We start from the raw sequence: 16,519 nt of genomic DNA, 5'->3' as shown, positions 1-16,519 counted from the left end.
TTGTTAGCGCAAGTTCATGTGCCTGAGGCACAGTAAGGCCAAACAAAAGCAAATGTCTTTGTTTGGAAGAAAGAAAGGTTTATTACAGGGTCATGCAAGGAGACTGGCGGCTCAGGCCCACCAGATATCCCTAACTCCCCAAACCAAAATTGTAAAGCGGTTTGAAAAGCCAGGTGAAGGAAGAGGTTTGCAGGGTAAGCCTCAGCTCCTGCACAGTTCTCTGATTGGCTGATGGTAATAGCGCAGGGTCACAGGGTTAAAGCTACCAATCCTTAGGCTCCAGGAGGCCTGGGGCCTGAATGTCTGGCGGTCATCAAGTAGTTAACATCTTTCTTTTGGTTTGGGGGCGGGGATTACATTTGTAAACAACTCAGGAAATGGGCAGTAGGTACTATTATCTAAGTGCTTCAGAGAGGAGCTTAAGCTGGAGAGATGGGGTAGGGGCTTGTCCCAGGAAGGTGCCTTAGGGTCCTGCTTGGTTACTTAACCAAGGTGCAATCTAATTGTTATTCTAATGCAGACATGCATATAAATTGCTTTACTTGTTTTCTGATCCTAACCTCATCTCTAGGGTTACCTGAAAAGGAAAACTCTTTCTTCTAGCTCATGAGTAAGAACTGATTGTTTCCACTCTGTTCAACAACTATTTGCTTTCAAGTGTTGCTCTCTCTCACCACAACACAGGCTACTAGTAGCATAATCCCCATGTTCTGTCTGCCACACAAAAAATAAATATTTGACAAAGTTACATCCAAAGTTTATTTCTTGGAGTTCCCATCATAGCTCAATGGTTAATGAATCCGACTAGGAACCATGAGGTTGTGGGTTCGATCCCTGGCCTTGCTCAGTGGGTCAAGGATCCGGCGTTGCCCTGAGCTGTGGTGTAGGTTGCAGACGCAGCTTGGATCCCATGTTGCTGTGGCTTTAGCGGAGGCCAGTGGCTACAGCTCTGATTCGACCCCTAGCCTGCGAACCTCCACATGCCATGCCACGGGAGTGGCCCTAGAAATGGCAAAAAGACAAAAAAAAAAAAAAACAAAAAACAAACAAAAAAAAACAAAGTTTATTTCCTGTGCTTGTTTTCTTTTATACATAGACAGTTAAGCCAGGCTCCTGCTCCCTAGCTGTCCTATGGATTTTATAATCTTATAGATGTGTCATTTGATAAACATTGTGGTTTTGTTACTTGATTTTCTTTTCGTGGTTGCCATGAGGGGGAAATACAATTTGCCTCTGCCATATTAAACTGTTTTTCTTAACAAGTTATCTGCACCCAGGCTTTGGGTTGTGGTTTTCTGCAGGGGAAGTTATAGTTTATTGGCCATGTTCTTCATAGGTTGTTTTCTAACAAGGATTGGGGCCAGCCACTGTTTGGAAATGATACGTGCTCTGGGGGTAAAACTTCAGAGATAGGGAAGAAAAGTAACTTTTACTTATTAGGTTCCAATTCTGACTCACACCCATGCTGGGTCCTGTTGTTACAGGCTTCAAGTTGCCTTCAAGGAGATTAAACCCAAAGCCTCTGGCCAGGTCTCATTGTAATGCCCCTTCCCCCACCTCGGAATGTCACCACTCCTCACCCCATTTCTATATAACCTGTCCCCCATGCCCATGGTTTTACCCTGCCCCAAACCAATCAGAAGATCCAATATGCCCCTACAGAGATCAAACAACACTCAGCCCTTACAGAGCAGGTGTAGGGGCTGGGCCAGGAGTAACTGGGTCTCCACTCAGGCCCACAGAGTGGGAATATAAAAACAACTGTAAAATGAGTTGGGCCCTCTTTTAACCTGTATTCACATGAGCGCTCTCTCTCTCTCTCTGAAAATTTGCTTCAATAAATCTGTAAAACTCCAGACCACCTGCACCTCCAAATCTTTGTTGCGTGTGGGCAAGGATTGAGAAACAACACAAAGAGACTTGACACTCTAAACGATCCTCTGTTACCAGCCCTGACACTATTAGAAGTGAGGTTTACTCCTCCCTAGAGCCTTGTGCGGTGGGTACTACTTACCATGTTTGGCAAAAGAGAAAACTATGGAGACTCAAGATCACACAGAATCAAAAGACATAGCCCAGACGGTCTTGTTCAGAAATCTGTTGGGCTAAAGCCAGTAACTGTAACTGACAGTATTATTGGCCTGAACCTAGTCAGAACCCAGATTGGGACTGGAAACCATGGTTTTAAATTAGAATCACTCACCCTGTGTCTGGACTCACTGAGGTTCAGGTTCTTCATGTCTCCGGGCAGAAGGAATTCAGCGAGAGCCAAAGTGATAGGCAAGAAACAGATTTATTAGGATAGGACGCTTGTGAGAGATGCAAGTGGGCAGGTGTGGAAGCCCTACCCCAAGGATCTGTGGACTACAGTTTTATCATCCAAGGGGAGTGGGGTTTGGAAAAGACTGCTTCTTCCTTTCTGGGAGTAGCAGCTCCTCCTTGGTATCTGGGAAGGTGTGTATTCAAATCTGCAGAAGGGTGGTCCTCAAACTCCTGCCCTTGGTCTGAATCTGAATGCAGGCCTGATGGCTTTTTTGAGCAATTTATTAACTTACAGTGATCTCCCAAATCCCCTAGATTTCCCTCTCTATCTATGATCCTATACTGGGACTTCTACAACTACCTGTGTTTACTCTCATAACTACAGGGATAAGGAAGAGCCAAAAAAAAGAAGATATAAGCATAAAACCTCTAATTAAATCCATTAAAGGCCTTTGCTTCTTTTCCAGGCCCTCTTAGAATGCAGTATACTTTTTGCCCTCAATTCAGTTCACTTTAGACTCCAAACTCAGGGACACAGGGCTGAAGGAGAATGGGCAGTGAATATAAGTAGGAGCACCTAGCTGTTAAGGACATAGAATACAGACAATCCAGATAATGTCATCCTTGGTGTTACATCTTCCCCTCAAAAGCTGCTCCTTGTGGCATTCCCGAAGACTACAACCTCAGGTCAGGCCTGGAGATTGACATTGAAGGTGAACCATGAGCAAGAAGATTTAACTGTCCTGCAGGTCCTGAGCATCCTTCCCCTACTGACCTAGCAAGCTAGTTGGGAAGCACTAATTAGGGTGTGAATTCCAACATGAGATGTTAAAATTTGATTTTTTTTTTTTTTTTTTTTTGTCTTTTTTGCCTTTTCTAGGGCCACTCCGTGGCATATGGAGGTTCCCAGGCTAGGGGTCTAATCAGAGCTACAGCTGCCGGCCTATTCCAGAGCCACAGCAACGTGAGATCCTAGCCATGTCTGTGACCTACCCACAGCTCACAGCAACACCGGATCCTTAACCCACTGAGCACGGCCAGGGATCAAACCCACAACCTCATGGTTCCCAGTCAGATTCATTAACCACTGAGCCACGACAGGAACTTCTAAAATTTGATTCTTTTGTCAAAGAAGCAAACAATGTTTTTAAACTATAAGTAAAGATACATCACTAGGTTATGATACAAGTCACTGTATAGGCTTGTGGCCCACATTTTTTTAAAGTGGATAAAATAGGACAAGATAGCATGGAATGGGAGTTCCCGCTGTGGCTCAGTGGTTAACAAATCCAACTAGGAACCATGAGGTTGTGGGTTCCATCCCTGGCCTCACTCAGTGGGTTAAGGATCTGGCATTGCCATGAGCTGTGGTGTATGTTGCAGATGTGGTTCGGATCCTACATTGCTGTAGCTCTGGCATAGGCTGGCAACTACAGCTCTGATTAGACTCCTAGCCTGGGAACCTCCATATGCCATATGTGCAGCCCAATAAAAGACAAAAAAAAAAAAAAAAAAAAGGATGAAATAGAGAAGGACCCTGTAGGGTCCTCTTGGGTATGAATCTTTTCCCTGTCCCTCCTTTCTTGTTTGCAGAAAATAGGTTTCATTCGGTCTCCTTGAACTTCCCTGAGTTCCAAAGGGCAGATTCAAACAGTTGCTTATCAGGGAAGGGAAGAAATGCAGAACAAAGGAGGGGCAGCCAACAAACCACAGTACAGCCTTGGGGCTGGGTCCTGGTTCCTCCTCAAGGAATATACATAACAAAAAACCTTTGATTTCTACAGAAAAAAAGCCCCCCCACACACACCCAGGCAGAAGATAGTAGTTTCAGGGGAGTCCCAAATTCCTGGAACACAGCCCTGTTACCTCATCACCAACCAATCAGAAGAAAGTCTGCACCCAGTGGAAGATAACGAAAACTCTGACTCCCTCCCCAAAAGATGCTTCCTTTAAAAAGGTTCCTGGAAGAACAAAATCTTTAGTGTTGGTTTTTTGGACATAAGTCCACCTTCTCCTCAGATGGCAGGGCTCCTGAAACAAGCAACTTTTCCTTTTCCAACTAACACTTTCCTCTCGACTATCGGCTTTTGAATGGTGAGAAGTTGAACCTGAGTTTAGTAACAAGAATAGAAAATAAAATAGCTAAACATAGTGTGCAAAGCAAGTATTGCATTGTCACCTTGTTTTAGGCATGTGTCTATAGATGGTTATAGAAACACACACCCAGTGCTTACTTGCATACACAGTATCTATAAATTGATAAGTGCATGCTAGATCACATGGGTTTGATATTATTTCTCTGGCCAGATAAAAACATATTTTATTACCCCAAATTAAGTAAGGAATGCTCCCTGACTAGTTTCAATGCAATGAAGTAATTAATCTATTCCTTTTATGATTGTGTATAATGCTAACTTTTTATTGAAAATTAGCAGTTCACCTTCTAGCTATCTCAAGTGACTAATATTTTGAAAAAGGAAAAGAACATTTTGAGTAGTGAAATTACAGTTTTTTAAAGCTTCCTCCTTATTCCCTCTGTATTTCTGTTCTCTATAGTGAGCATGCATTCATTGCCTTTTATGAGAAAACATATAACCAATTAAATTTTCAGTGTCCTATGCATTGAAGAAGAAGCTGTTTTTAGTACAAAGACCTTAAAAGGGGAGAAAAAAGCAAAATTAGAAAAATGCAGAATATTCAAGAGCAAACTGGTCTTTGATGGTTTTGTGTTGTTGATAGGGCCCATGACTATGCAGTAAGTGCCCAGTATGTGGACATTTTCTGCTGATTACTTCTAGCCAGAAAAAAAGAGGAAAGAAGAAAAAAAAATTCAAGTATATTAGGTCTTTATCTCTCCATGATTATTTGACCAGCAGGCAGCTACAGTAAACCATTTTCTGATTTAGACTTCCTGGCAGGAAAACCCTCTCCTAATGTCATTGCTGATAAAGGCGGCTGCTTGAAAGTATTCTCAGGCTAGTAAGCCAAGATCATTCTGAAGGGAGGATTTACAAGGCATCAGCATTGGATGACTTTGAAAAATTTTTTTGGTTCTCTGGCCCTTTGAGTCACAGCTATGAATAATTGAATCCAACAAAGTATGTTGGTTGAGCCAGGCAGTAAAAGAAAAATAAGCAAGACAGTATTGTAATACACATTTGCAATATATTCTCTCCCAAAGTTCATTTGGTTGGACAAATTCTTATTGCTATTGCAACCATTTTTTTGGTTACTTATCACCAAGAATGACTCTGTCAAATGCCTTACTCAACACTCCAAGCCAACTGTAATTGTGAATTAAGAGGAATATTGAGAGCAATAATAATAATTATTGTTAATTTTTAAGCACAGACTATGTATGAGGAAGTATAACAATGTTTTGCATATGTCATTTACTTAGTCCTCACAGGAATCTTTGAAGTAGACCCTCATCCCCATTTCACAGATGAGGAAACTAAGGCACAGAGGGGACATGGGTGTAGCACATCCTTGAGTGCCATGCTAAGGATTTTGGACCTTGAAGATAATTTGGGTGATGGTGTACAAGCAGGCTGAAAGTGAAAAATACCAAATGGGCACAAACTAGTTGGGAGACCATCATAAACTCCTAGTGGACACACCATTCTGCAGAATGATAAACATGCTGAGGACTTAATGATCTGTGTCTTCTGCTTACTTGTCATCTTGTGGCAGTTTCATTCTTCTCCTTGTCCCTTGGCAAATTCCTACACCACCTCCAAGAGCTGGCTTATGAGTCAGTTCCTCTCTGAAACACTAACATACCCCAGCCACTGAAAGGCAGCAGAGCATGAGAGCAAGAGCAGGGGTTTGGAGGTCAGACAGATGGGCTTAGCCTCTAATAGACCGGCCTTGAGAGACTCCTTCACCTTTCTGAGATTGTTACTGCAACTTTACAATGGGACTAATATTACCTCACATGCAAAGTAGGTGTGGAAATTTAGATGATACTCTATTTAAGAAGTGTGTTATCTCAAAGCCTCCTCCCTCCCCCTCCTCCCTCCCCAAGGAGACTGAATTGAACACTCCCCATTGTCCCTTAGAATATAATCCTACCTCTATGCAAACACTGCCACTTCAGTATGAAATGACATTAGCCCATGGGTAAGGGTCTGTGGTTTTCTCCTGCCTTAACTAGATTCTACCTGTTTGCCCACTAGGTAGACTGAATAAAGACTTCTGTGCCCTTATCCTTGGAATCTTGTGAAAATTTTGCCTTGTCTGGCAAAGAGACTTCACAAATGTGTTAAGGATCTTGAGATAGAAAGATTATTTTGGATTATCCACGTGGCCCACAGAGTCATAATAGGGTCCTTTTAAGAGACAGACACGGTATAAAAAGGAAAGGGTCAGAGGTATAACAATGAAAACAGAGGTGGGAGTGACATATTTGAAGATGGAGGAAGGGGCCAGGAATTGAGGAATGCAGGTGGCCCCTAGAAGCTGAGAAAGACAAGGAAATGGAGACTCCAGAGGGAATACAACTGTGAGGACAGTTTGAGATTAGCCTGTAAGCCCCAATTTGGACTCCTGACTTCAGAACTGCAAGATAATAATTTGTGCTATTGAAGCCATTGAGTTTAGGTACTTTGTTACAGAAGCAATAGGTAACAAACACATCCATCTTTCAACACCACTCTTTCTTCCCAAAATAGTGTAGTGTCTTCTTAAAGCATAAATTTAAATACAACCTATACTCTTCTCATTTCCACAGATGTTTAACACACAATCTCAGTGTCTCCAATATTGAGATTCATAGAACAGTGATAAACTGCAAATACATTTTTACCAAATCTGAGAATACTGAGGGAAAAAAATCTAGCAAAGACATTGTCCTTCTTAGAGCAAAACTCATGGTATATAAACGGAACGTAATAACCAATTCTGTAGGCTTGCCAAATACGGGATTTATTGCAGGCAGTATCATGAGTCTAAGAACCACTTTTTTTAAAAATTATTTTATTGGACTATAGTTGATTTACAATGTTGTATTAGTTTCAGGTGTACAGCAAAGTGAATCAGTCATACATATTAACATATTCATTCTTTGTTCCCATATATTGTTTTCATTTTTATTTTATTTTATTAATTTATTTTTGGCCAGACCCAGGGCATGCAGAAATCCTGGAGCTAGGGATGGAACCCCCACCACAGCAGCAACCTGAGCCATGGCAGTGACAATGCTAGATCCTTAACCTGCTGAGACACCAGGGAACTCCCAAGAACTGTTTTAAAAATTTCACTTTTGTGACATGTCAATGTTATCAAAGGAACAATAAAGGGTAAAATATTTTAATGCAACATTCTGGAAAGTGTCAATATATTTCCATTAAGTAGTAGAGAATTCTAGTTTCATTTTGATTAATTTTCTATACTGGGATAAAGTATACATCTTAAGGATATAAAAGCAGAGTCTGATTTATTTAATTTTTTTAAAAAAGCAGCCCAGAGGGTGTTCCCTGTCGTGGATCAATGGTGAGGAAACTGACTAGTATCCATGAGGACACAGGTTCAATTCCTGGTCCCACCCAGTGTGTTAAGGATATACTGTTGCCATGAACTGTGGTGTAGTTTCCAGTTGCAGCTCAGACCCTTTGTTGCTGTGGCTGTGGGGTAGGCCAGCAGCTACAGCTCCAATTTGACCCCTAGCCTGGGAACTTCCATATGCCTCTGGTGTGGCCCTAAAAAGGAAAAAAAAAAAAAAAAAAAGGCAGCATAGAAAGCTTAAGTGTGATGAATATTTATTGGCAAAGCTAATCATAACATTAATATGTAAATAAGTAGTTATCAGGAAATGCAATCATGCAATATGTATCAGCAGAAGTATAACAAAGTAAAACCAGTCTTTGTTAAACCAAAATTTTTTTCAAAATTATTTTTGCTTAAAATTTTGGAGATGTTTCCTTCTATGAAACTGTAATGCGTCACCTTCATTTCTTTGCTCTATTAAGAAATATTGGCTATACCACGACTTGATTTCTTTTATTTATGTAGATAAAAAAGGATAATAAAAACATCAGATTTATTCAAGGTTAGATTGAAACTTCTTAAAAAAGAGAAAGAAAGAAAAAAGAAACACATTGTATAGAAAAAGTACTGATTTAGGCAGTTAGCAGTTGACTCTTCAAAAGTTTCTTGATTATTTTCTTGTACAGGAGGTTCTGTGGATCCAGGCAAATTTTATGCCCTTTCTTCAGCGTGGCTCTGCCAGGGAAAGAAGAGACGCGCCTTTCAGTCCTTGGATTTGAAAGTGGGATGAGGCGGAGGCCAGGGGTAGGAGGTGGAGGATGGAGGCGGGTAGGGGAAGGGGAGAGGAGATGATGGGGTGGAAGCTTCGTGTACAACGACTTACATCAGCTGCGGGCTGGGGCAGTGGGGTCCGGCCCCAATCACCTCTAGGCTGGAGATATGCTTGGGGCTGACTCCGGAGATGGTCTTTACACACACGCAGCGCAGATTCGCGTCTCCACCTTCAGGGTCTGCCGGGGGTGGGACGCGGGTGCCAGGGAGGGACCACTCTGAATAGCAAACGATACCTTAGCGCTCTTCTCGCTGCATTTGACCTTCATTTCCTCATTCACAGACAAACCCTCACTCAGAAGGAGTATTATTGACCAGGTGATAAAGCGCACGGGGCAGCGCTAGGCACAGAGCCCGAACACTTAGCAAATGCTCCTTGCTAGCAAACCGTAGCTGGGCTCCCTCCCAGGCGGCTGCAGAGGCCGCCCTGGCCCTGCAGGTTTCTGGAACTTCCCCCCTCCCCGCCCCGCCCCAGACCTCTCCCCTCCCTGCTTTGGCTCTCACCTTGCGCCAGGGCGATGCCTGGCAGGAGCATCAGCCCTAGGAGCAGCAGCCTGGGGCTGAGCCAGGGACGGGAGGCGCGGGTGTTCCCTGACAGGCTCATGTCGCTGGGATGAGGGCAGAAGCCAGGAGCCAAGAGGCAGTTGGGGATGGCGCTCCGCAGATCAGTGACTCTGGACACTCTCCAAGCCCATTTTATCCCCACGGTCCATCCATGTCGTCGGAAGCCTGGGATGGAGGATGGGGAACTGCGGTGCGGAAGCTGAGACACTTGTGCAAAGAGTTGGGCTCTGGACAGACAAGATTAGAGGGGGAAAAAAAAAAGCCCCAGATCAGCAAGCCCTCTTGCTGGGAGCTGGTAGCAGGATCCAACCCCCACCTGGAATTCATACACAGGCACATTTGTGCAGTTAGAAACAGTTCTTGATCCTTATAAAACGTATGTGTACTTTGTTATGTGCAATAATAAATAGAGGTCTCTGTAATCACCATGTTGCAATTTGCCCTTGCATGAAAGTTTGTTTCCTTCCCAACAGCCTAAGAACTGATCCTTCACTTCTGCCTTTCTTGTTGATTACCATGGAGTTGAGTTTGCTTGCTGGGCGTTTCCAGATGTGCAGTCTGTCATTGTTTTCTGCTACCAAAAGTTGAATTTGGTCTCTAGATGATGGCTTGATTCCCAATTTCACCTGGATGTAGAAAGCTTCTTTAGTATCTTGCAAGAGATCCATCCATCTCTGCCAACCACCATCCAATATACTCTAGGAAGCAAGCTCTATTATCCTCGACTATCCCCTCACTCTGAGAAAAATTGTATGAGTGATGTCTTCTCTCTGTAAAAGTTTGCTGCCTGGAAGTGTCTCCATTCTGCTCAGCCAAGGAGAGAGGTCAAGGAGAGTGTTCAGTCCACTTCTCCCAGCCTTTGCTGCCCCTGGGCCAGTACCAGTGATAGGATGAGATGGACTGCACTGTTGGCTGGGGCAGCGATTCTCTCAGGAAGACACAGAGCATCTGGGAGTTGAGTTCTAAAAAGACATAGAAGAGAGGTTGGAGCGTATGCAATAGAATCCTGGACCAGAAATGTCAACAGATCGATTTGGGCCATTTTCCCTTCCCCCCCAAAAATAGCTTTGACTCTTGTTAGGGGCCAAGTCCACTCAATTTGGGATCTCAAAGCTGAAGGCTCAATGTCACACTGATAAACAGTGGTGAAGGGCTTCAGGAGCTCACTGCACAACCTAGTTGACCTAATGCTCAGCCAGACCAGACTGCTGCAGGGATGTGCCACTTAAGTCCTGCTCCTAGAATGTTCTTTCTCTTACTCTCCCACCACCTGCCCTTTTAGCCAGCTAAATCTGATTCATATTTCTGGTGTCTGCTTAAGTATCATGTTCCCAGAGGCACCTTCCCAGACAGCTAAGGCTACTTGTGTTCCCTGCAGCCTTGGAACATCTTTTGCTTTTCATGTTTCCCACAGATCATACAAACACACACATGTTGTGTGTGTGTGTGTGTGTGTGTGTGTGTGTGTGTGTATGTGTGTTAAACTTATTTAAAATAGTTTCTCAGGAGTTCTTTTGTGACCCAGTAGGTTAAGGATCTGGCATTGTCACTGGAGTGGCCTGGGTTGCTGCTGTGGCATGGGGTTGATCCTTCATCTGGGAACTTTCACATGCCCAGGATGCAGCCAACAAAAAAGGGTTTTCGCTTCCTAAATGGGAACTCCATGAGGCGAAAGATAGTACTATCATTCTATCACTTTTCTAGCATCTTGGTAGGAACTCATTATAAAATACTACATTAGTGAAAATGATAAATGTTGACATAACCAGGTGGCAGAGGTTCTGACCTGTTCATGTGTCTGTTTTTTGTGCAGCTATAGCATACCACTACACCTCACGTGTCACATGCAGTTGTGATTATTTGACAGCCTGTCTGCCTCTCCCACAAGGCAGTCATTTCTTCAAGGGCAATTCTCCATGACTTATAGAACTTTGAATATCCAGCACCCACCCAATGGCTGGTACAGCATGTGTGGTAAGTCATACATGTTTATGGAATGGAAACTGGAGATCCCAAATTGGATTGAGTGCAGAAGGAGGGATAGGAGGGGTGGTTTGGTGTATGGAGGGGCAAGATACTGGATCTGTACAACTTTATCCCAGATTTTAATATTTGCCATGTAAAGGAATACAGGGATTAGCAAGTGACGGCTACATCATTCTTTCTCTGTATCTGAATAGAATAATTCAATATGTGCACGGAAAGTTAGAGACATTGGCCTTTAGGAAGTATTAGCATAGTGTAAAAACTGTGTCATGTCTCAGGAGCTGGCCTTGTTGAATTTCAGTAGGAAACCACTAGAGAAATGAATGAGACACAGAGCTACTTTGAATTATTGGAGAAAATGTGATGCCATGAATGCACTCATCATTTACTGCTTTATTTATAACATGTTCATTCACAAATACTGGTAACTATTACTCAGTAAATGTATTTATTTTGCAGACAAAGCATTTAAAACTTTAAACCTATAATGATGAGGAGATAAAAGGAAACAATAATGCGAAATTGTGAGCTAAATGCTTAATACATGCGTGGTCCCTAAAGTCCATGAACAGTTTGGGTAGGTGAACTGATATTTTCTATATCCATCATACAGTATGCTATTTATGTATCAAGTCCTATTTTCTGTGTCAATAACATTATATGATTTATAATGTAATCCATTAATTTAGGCCACAGAAGAATCAAGGAAAGTGATGCGGTGTAGTGGTTAAGAGCATGGTTTCGGGAAGTTCCCATTGTGTCCCAGTGGGTTAAGGATCTGGCTTCATCACGGCAGTAGTTCAGGTTACTACTGTGGCCTGGGTTTGATCCCTGGTCCAGGAACTTCCACATGCTGCAGGTGCAGCCAAAAAAAAAAAAAGCATGGTTTCAAATCCCAACTCTGTCACCTAATCTCTTTGAACTTTGGACCTTTGGGGAAGCTGATAGTTATAACAATAAATGGAATAAATGGTGGCTAACATTTACTTATGGATTCTTATGTGACATGCATTATTTTCAGAATTTTTAATTTATTAACTGTTAATTTTCACATCAACTCTTTGAGATAAGCAATATTATTATGCCATTTTAGAGACGAAGAAACTTAGGCACCGACAGGATATGTAACCTGCCCAAAGTTACACAGCTAGTAAGTGGTAGACTAAGTTATCCAGTTACTCTCTCTTTAAAAGATGTACTCTGAACCAGGTCATAGCTATCTTGTAAGAATTGCTTAATTCTTTACAATTATTTAATTGTAATTCATGTGGAACAATTACTTTGGCATGTTAATATTTTTATCAATATAATTAATAATAAATTTAGCTATTACTATCACGCATTAAAAATGGCACAGATCAGCTAGTGATTTTGGTGGCCATATTGTTAAATACCGAAGTTTCTAAAAAAAAGATAATTAAGGCTTTTCCACCAATGATTCTGTTAAAAGTAGTAATATGACAACAAAGCAATAATACACTTTGATTTCATGTTAAGAGCTCTGTAAGAATAGCATGGGTGTAAATTTAAGGATTAACACATGAATGAAAGTCCTGTTGTTCATAAAATAATAATTAGTAGTCTAATAAAGTTTAAGTTCTCTCTTATACATATTTGCAAGACCAATTCTAATACTAAAATCGAAACCATGTAGATATTACATAAATGCAAATATGTAAAAGCATGTCAAGGGAAAATATCCAATACCTAGTAGAATTTGTTATGACTCTTATTATTGAAAATACTATCACATATTATTGAAAATACATCATATATAATATTATATATCAACATATATTTTTTGTTCTTCTGGTATTAAATACATAATACATTCACTTTATTTATTTTTTTGTTTTGTTTTGTCTTTTTGCCATTTCTTGGGCCGCTGCCACGGCATATGGAGGTTCCCAGGCTAGGGTCGAATCTGAGCTGTAGCCGCCGGCCTACGGGGGATCTGAGCCACGTCTGCAACCTACACCACAGCTCAGGGCAACGCCGGATCCTTAACCCAATGAGCAAGGCCAGGGATCGAACCCACAACCTCTTGGTTCCTAGTCGGATTCTTTAACCACTGAGCCACGAAGGGAACTCCCATAATACATTCACTTTAAAGTAAATGACCTTTGCTTTAAATCCACATTCTACCGCTTTATTATTTTTACTATTTGAAGGCTAAAATAAACATTAGAAAAATCCTTAAATGTTTCAATCTTTCAATGTTTTGAAACAAGACATCCTAGGAACTAAGACAGTAAAAAAGCCTATTAAGTCTGTATATTAACAAACATTTATGGGACAAGTGCTCTGTGCTGGACACTGTGGTTCCTAATATTATTGGGAATTATGTTATCATTGTGGGCATAACTTATCTAACAGCAGAGTGGAGCAAGATAACACAAATGTATTTGGAAAGAAATTTTTTTGTACATGTATATTTAATGTTTATTAGGTATGAAAATATCAATACCTCATTGAATTTTCAGAATTAAACTTGACAAGTCTAACAGAGAGAATGTGCTTATAAAACCAACATTGACAAGGGCAGTATCCATAATTTTTCTATTTGTACAGTAAATGGATGTACTGTAAATTCCATAAGTTCAGGAAAAATTTCCTATTTCAATTTCTGCACCAAAATTAGTAAAATACTCTACAGAGGATGACTACCATTAATTTAACTTATCCTTGTGACTTTTTTTCTTCCATTTTGATTTAAAAGCAAATTAATAATATTCTAAGTAAAATGTTTATTATCAAGTGGTTGCTCTTTTCTTAGTTATTAGAAGTTTTTTTAAATAAATTTCATTGGAATATAGTTGACTCAGAAAGTTGTGTAAGTTTCAGGTGTAGAGCAGAGTAAATCAGTTATACATGTACATATATCTGCTATTTTTAAGATTCTTTTCCCATATATCTTATTACACAGTATTAAGTAATTTACCATATGCTATACAGTAGGTCATTGTTACCTATCTATTTTGTACATATTAGTGTGTATATGTCAATCTCACCCCCCTAATTTATTTCTCCCACCCTGCGTTTCCCCTTTGGTAACCATAAATTTGGTTTCAATCTTTGTTTCTATTTGTAAGTTCTTTTGTATTATTTTTTATTAGATTCCACATAGTAGTAATGTGACTTGATATTGGTCTTTCTCTGTCTGTCTTACTTGGAGGGAAATTTTTAAAGAAAGAAATGCAAAGCACAATACCACATTTAGCCAAGGGTTAGGGAGTAAACCATATATTACATATTGTAAGTAGCCTTGCTTACTTTCATCTTCTCTCTGTCCTCTATTAACCACCCATTTCAGAATAAAATGTGACTCTTTGAGACAGAATGGAAAACATATCCAGCGTTTAATACAGGATGACTAGGTATCCTGGATAAATAAGAACTCTAGACAGCCAAGACTTCAAATTCCTAACCTTCCTGGGAGTTAAACCACTTTGGCAGAAAGGGAGAAGGATTAAGCAGCTGACCCACCATCTTCCATTATTTTTTGGACTATTTTCTTGATTCTGGGTGCTTCTGGATCCAGGCAGATTTTCTTGTCATTCTTCAGCGTGGCTCTGCAAGAGAGAATAGAATTATCTGTGAGCAACCTGGCCCCCAGCAGAAGGAATCCTGTGGTGTCGGGGCAGCGGGATAGAGGTGGAAAGCTTCCTCAGTGAGGCAATACTTCAGAAACAAAGACTTACATCACTTCGACTTTGGCACAGTGAGCTCCTGCCCTGATCACCTCCAAACTTTGGATGTTACTGGGATGAATGCCAGAGACGGTATTCAAGCAGAGGCAGCGAAGTTCAACGTGCGCCATTCTTCCCTCAATTTTAGCTAGGGTACAAGAGATCATTCTATTAGATGATTCTCAGGGCTCCCATCTGTTGATAGGTACCTCTCTCCAAAGGCCATCATGAATGTGATCTGGAAAGCACCCTAGCAGAATTCCTGGCACATATGAGGTGCCCACTGAATGCAGCTCCTATTCATGTAATGGCCTTCTCCAGTCTGGGGTGCACCAGGAAGACCCTCCCCCCACACCTAGCTGCAGCAGAAGCAGCCTCAGCTGCATGGAAGCAGAGACTCCACCTGCAGCCTTCCCCAAGCTTCTCTTACCTGCTCCCATGGTGGCGGGAACCAGCGTGGTCAGGAGCAGTGACAATGGCAGCAATACCTGGAGGACAGGAAATGGGCTGGAAGTGGTACAGGAGGAGATGGCGCCAAGTCTGAGGCTCATGGTGGAAAGACTGAGCCAGAGTTGTTCTCAGAGCCAGCGAGGAAGGTAAGTAAATTGCTGCCTGGATGTCTGCAGCCAAGTGGCTTTTCACGGTCTCCTGATATCTCTTGTACACACTCCCTCGAGGCCAGTAAGGAGAAAAAGGATAGGGATGGGGGAAGTGAGGGTGTGTGGTAATTTAATATGTGTAAGAGTGGTCACGTTGTGCCCAACCCAGATAAATGCCAGGCAAGTCCAATTCCTGCTAAGTTTCATTTTAAGCATCACAGCACACTTCCACTCTTCCTTTCTCAATACCCATCTCCTTTACACATATTTAACACTCCACTTAGGCAAGAACTCGACTGAAATATTACATATATTTTCTTTGTATAATTATGTAATATGCCCTGCCTTTCCTATAATGCAATGTATAGGCCTAATAGATGCTTTCTGTGTATCTGAAGTGTAAGTATAGGGTCCTTGGAAAAGAGAGTTATCATCCCTTTCCAGTGGCCAAGGGAAAGCAGATGTTCCTATCCTGGAAATTATTATTACTCTTTTTTTTTGCTCCTTAAGGCCACAGCTGGGGCATATGGAGGTTCCCAGGCTAGGGGTTGAATCAGAGCTGCAGCTGCTGGCCTATGCCACAGCAATGCTGGATCTGAGCTGCATCAGTGACCTACACCACAGCTCACGGCAATGCTGAATCCTTAACCCACTGAGTGAGGCTAGGGATCGAACCTGCAACCTCATAGTTTCTAGTCAGATTTGTTTCTGCTGCGCCACAATGGGAACTCCCCCATCCTTGTTATTGACAAGTATTAGGATTCATTTGGGGTACGTGGAAAAACATTGGAGTCAATTACCATCAAAACCTCACTTTGCATATTCATTTATGGGCTTCTGTCTTCCAAATGCATTATCTTTGTAATTTTATCCAGAAACTAGAAGCAAATTCATCCTCGTTTGTGTTATAAAATAAATTATGTGTTTCTACCATCTGGGTATGCCCTGGAGAAAACCATCCAGCATCTTTATTTTTCCTTTTATTACTAACGTGGTAGCGGAATGTATACTTTGTAAATGATTCATAACCTGCAGATGTATATATGGGATAAAGCAAGTTCCTCCTCCTCATTACTCCACACTCCTCCTCCCAGATGGTAA

At 41.6% G+C, this 16,519-nt stretch overlaps 2 protein-coding genes across 2 annotated transcripts; both read right to left on the bottom strand.

Moving 5' to 3' along the window:
- LOC100520680 (platelet factor 4) lies at window positions 7,651-9,484 on the bottom strand. Its single transcript, XM_013978772.2, has 3 exons — window positions 9,085-9,484; window positions 8,633-8,798; window positions 7,651-8,484 (listed from the first exon to the last, which is right to left on the bottom strand). The coding sequence occupies exons 1-3, from the start codon at window positions 9,182-9,184 to the stop codon at window positions 8,382-8,384; spliced, it is 369 nt and encodes a 122-aa protein (XP_013834226.1). The 5' UTR covers window positions 9,185-9,484; the 3' UTR covers window positions 7,651-8,381.
- PPBP (pro-platelet basic protein) lies at window positions 14,466-15,488 on the bottom strand. Its single transcript, NM_213862.2, is given in 3 exon segments — window positions 14,466-14,702; window positions 14,832-14,967; window positions 15,250-15,488. Coding segments are annotated over 3 exon segments (360 nt in total). The 5' UTR covers window positions 15,371-15,488; the 3' UTR covers window positions 14,466-14,599.

This window comes from Sus scrofa, chromosome 8 (genome assembly GCF_000003025.6).
Source record: "Sus scrofa isolate TJ Tabasco breed Duroc chromosome 8, Sscrofa11.1, whole genome shotgun sequence".
Classification (NCBI taxonomy): Eukaryota; Metazoa; Chordata; class Mammalia; order Artiodactyla; family Suidae; genus Sus; species Sus scrofa.
This window is presented reverse-complemented; position numbering and strand designations above follow the sequence as displayed.

Bases quoted from the DNA above. Each gene is read 5' to 3' on its own strand.
- LOC100520680 (XM_013978772.2), bottom strand. From the start codon at position 9,184: ATGAGCCTGTCAGGGAACACCCGCGCCTCCCGTCCCTGGCTCAGCCCC. The intron at 8,799-9,084 runs GTGAGAGCCAAA...TTTGCTATTCAG, and splicing joins AGGCATCGCCCTGGCGCAAG to AGTGGTCCCTCCCTGGCACC. The intron at 8,485-8,632 runs GTAAGTCGTTGT...TTTCCCTGGCAG, and splicing joins TGCCCCAGCCCGCAGCTGAT to AGCCACGCTGAAGAAAGGGC.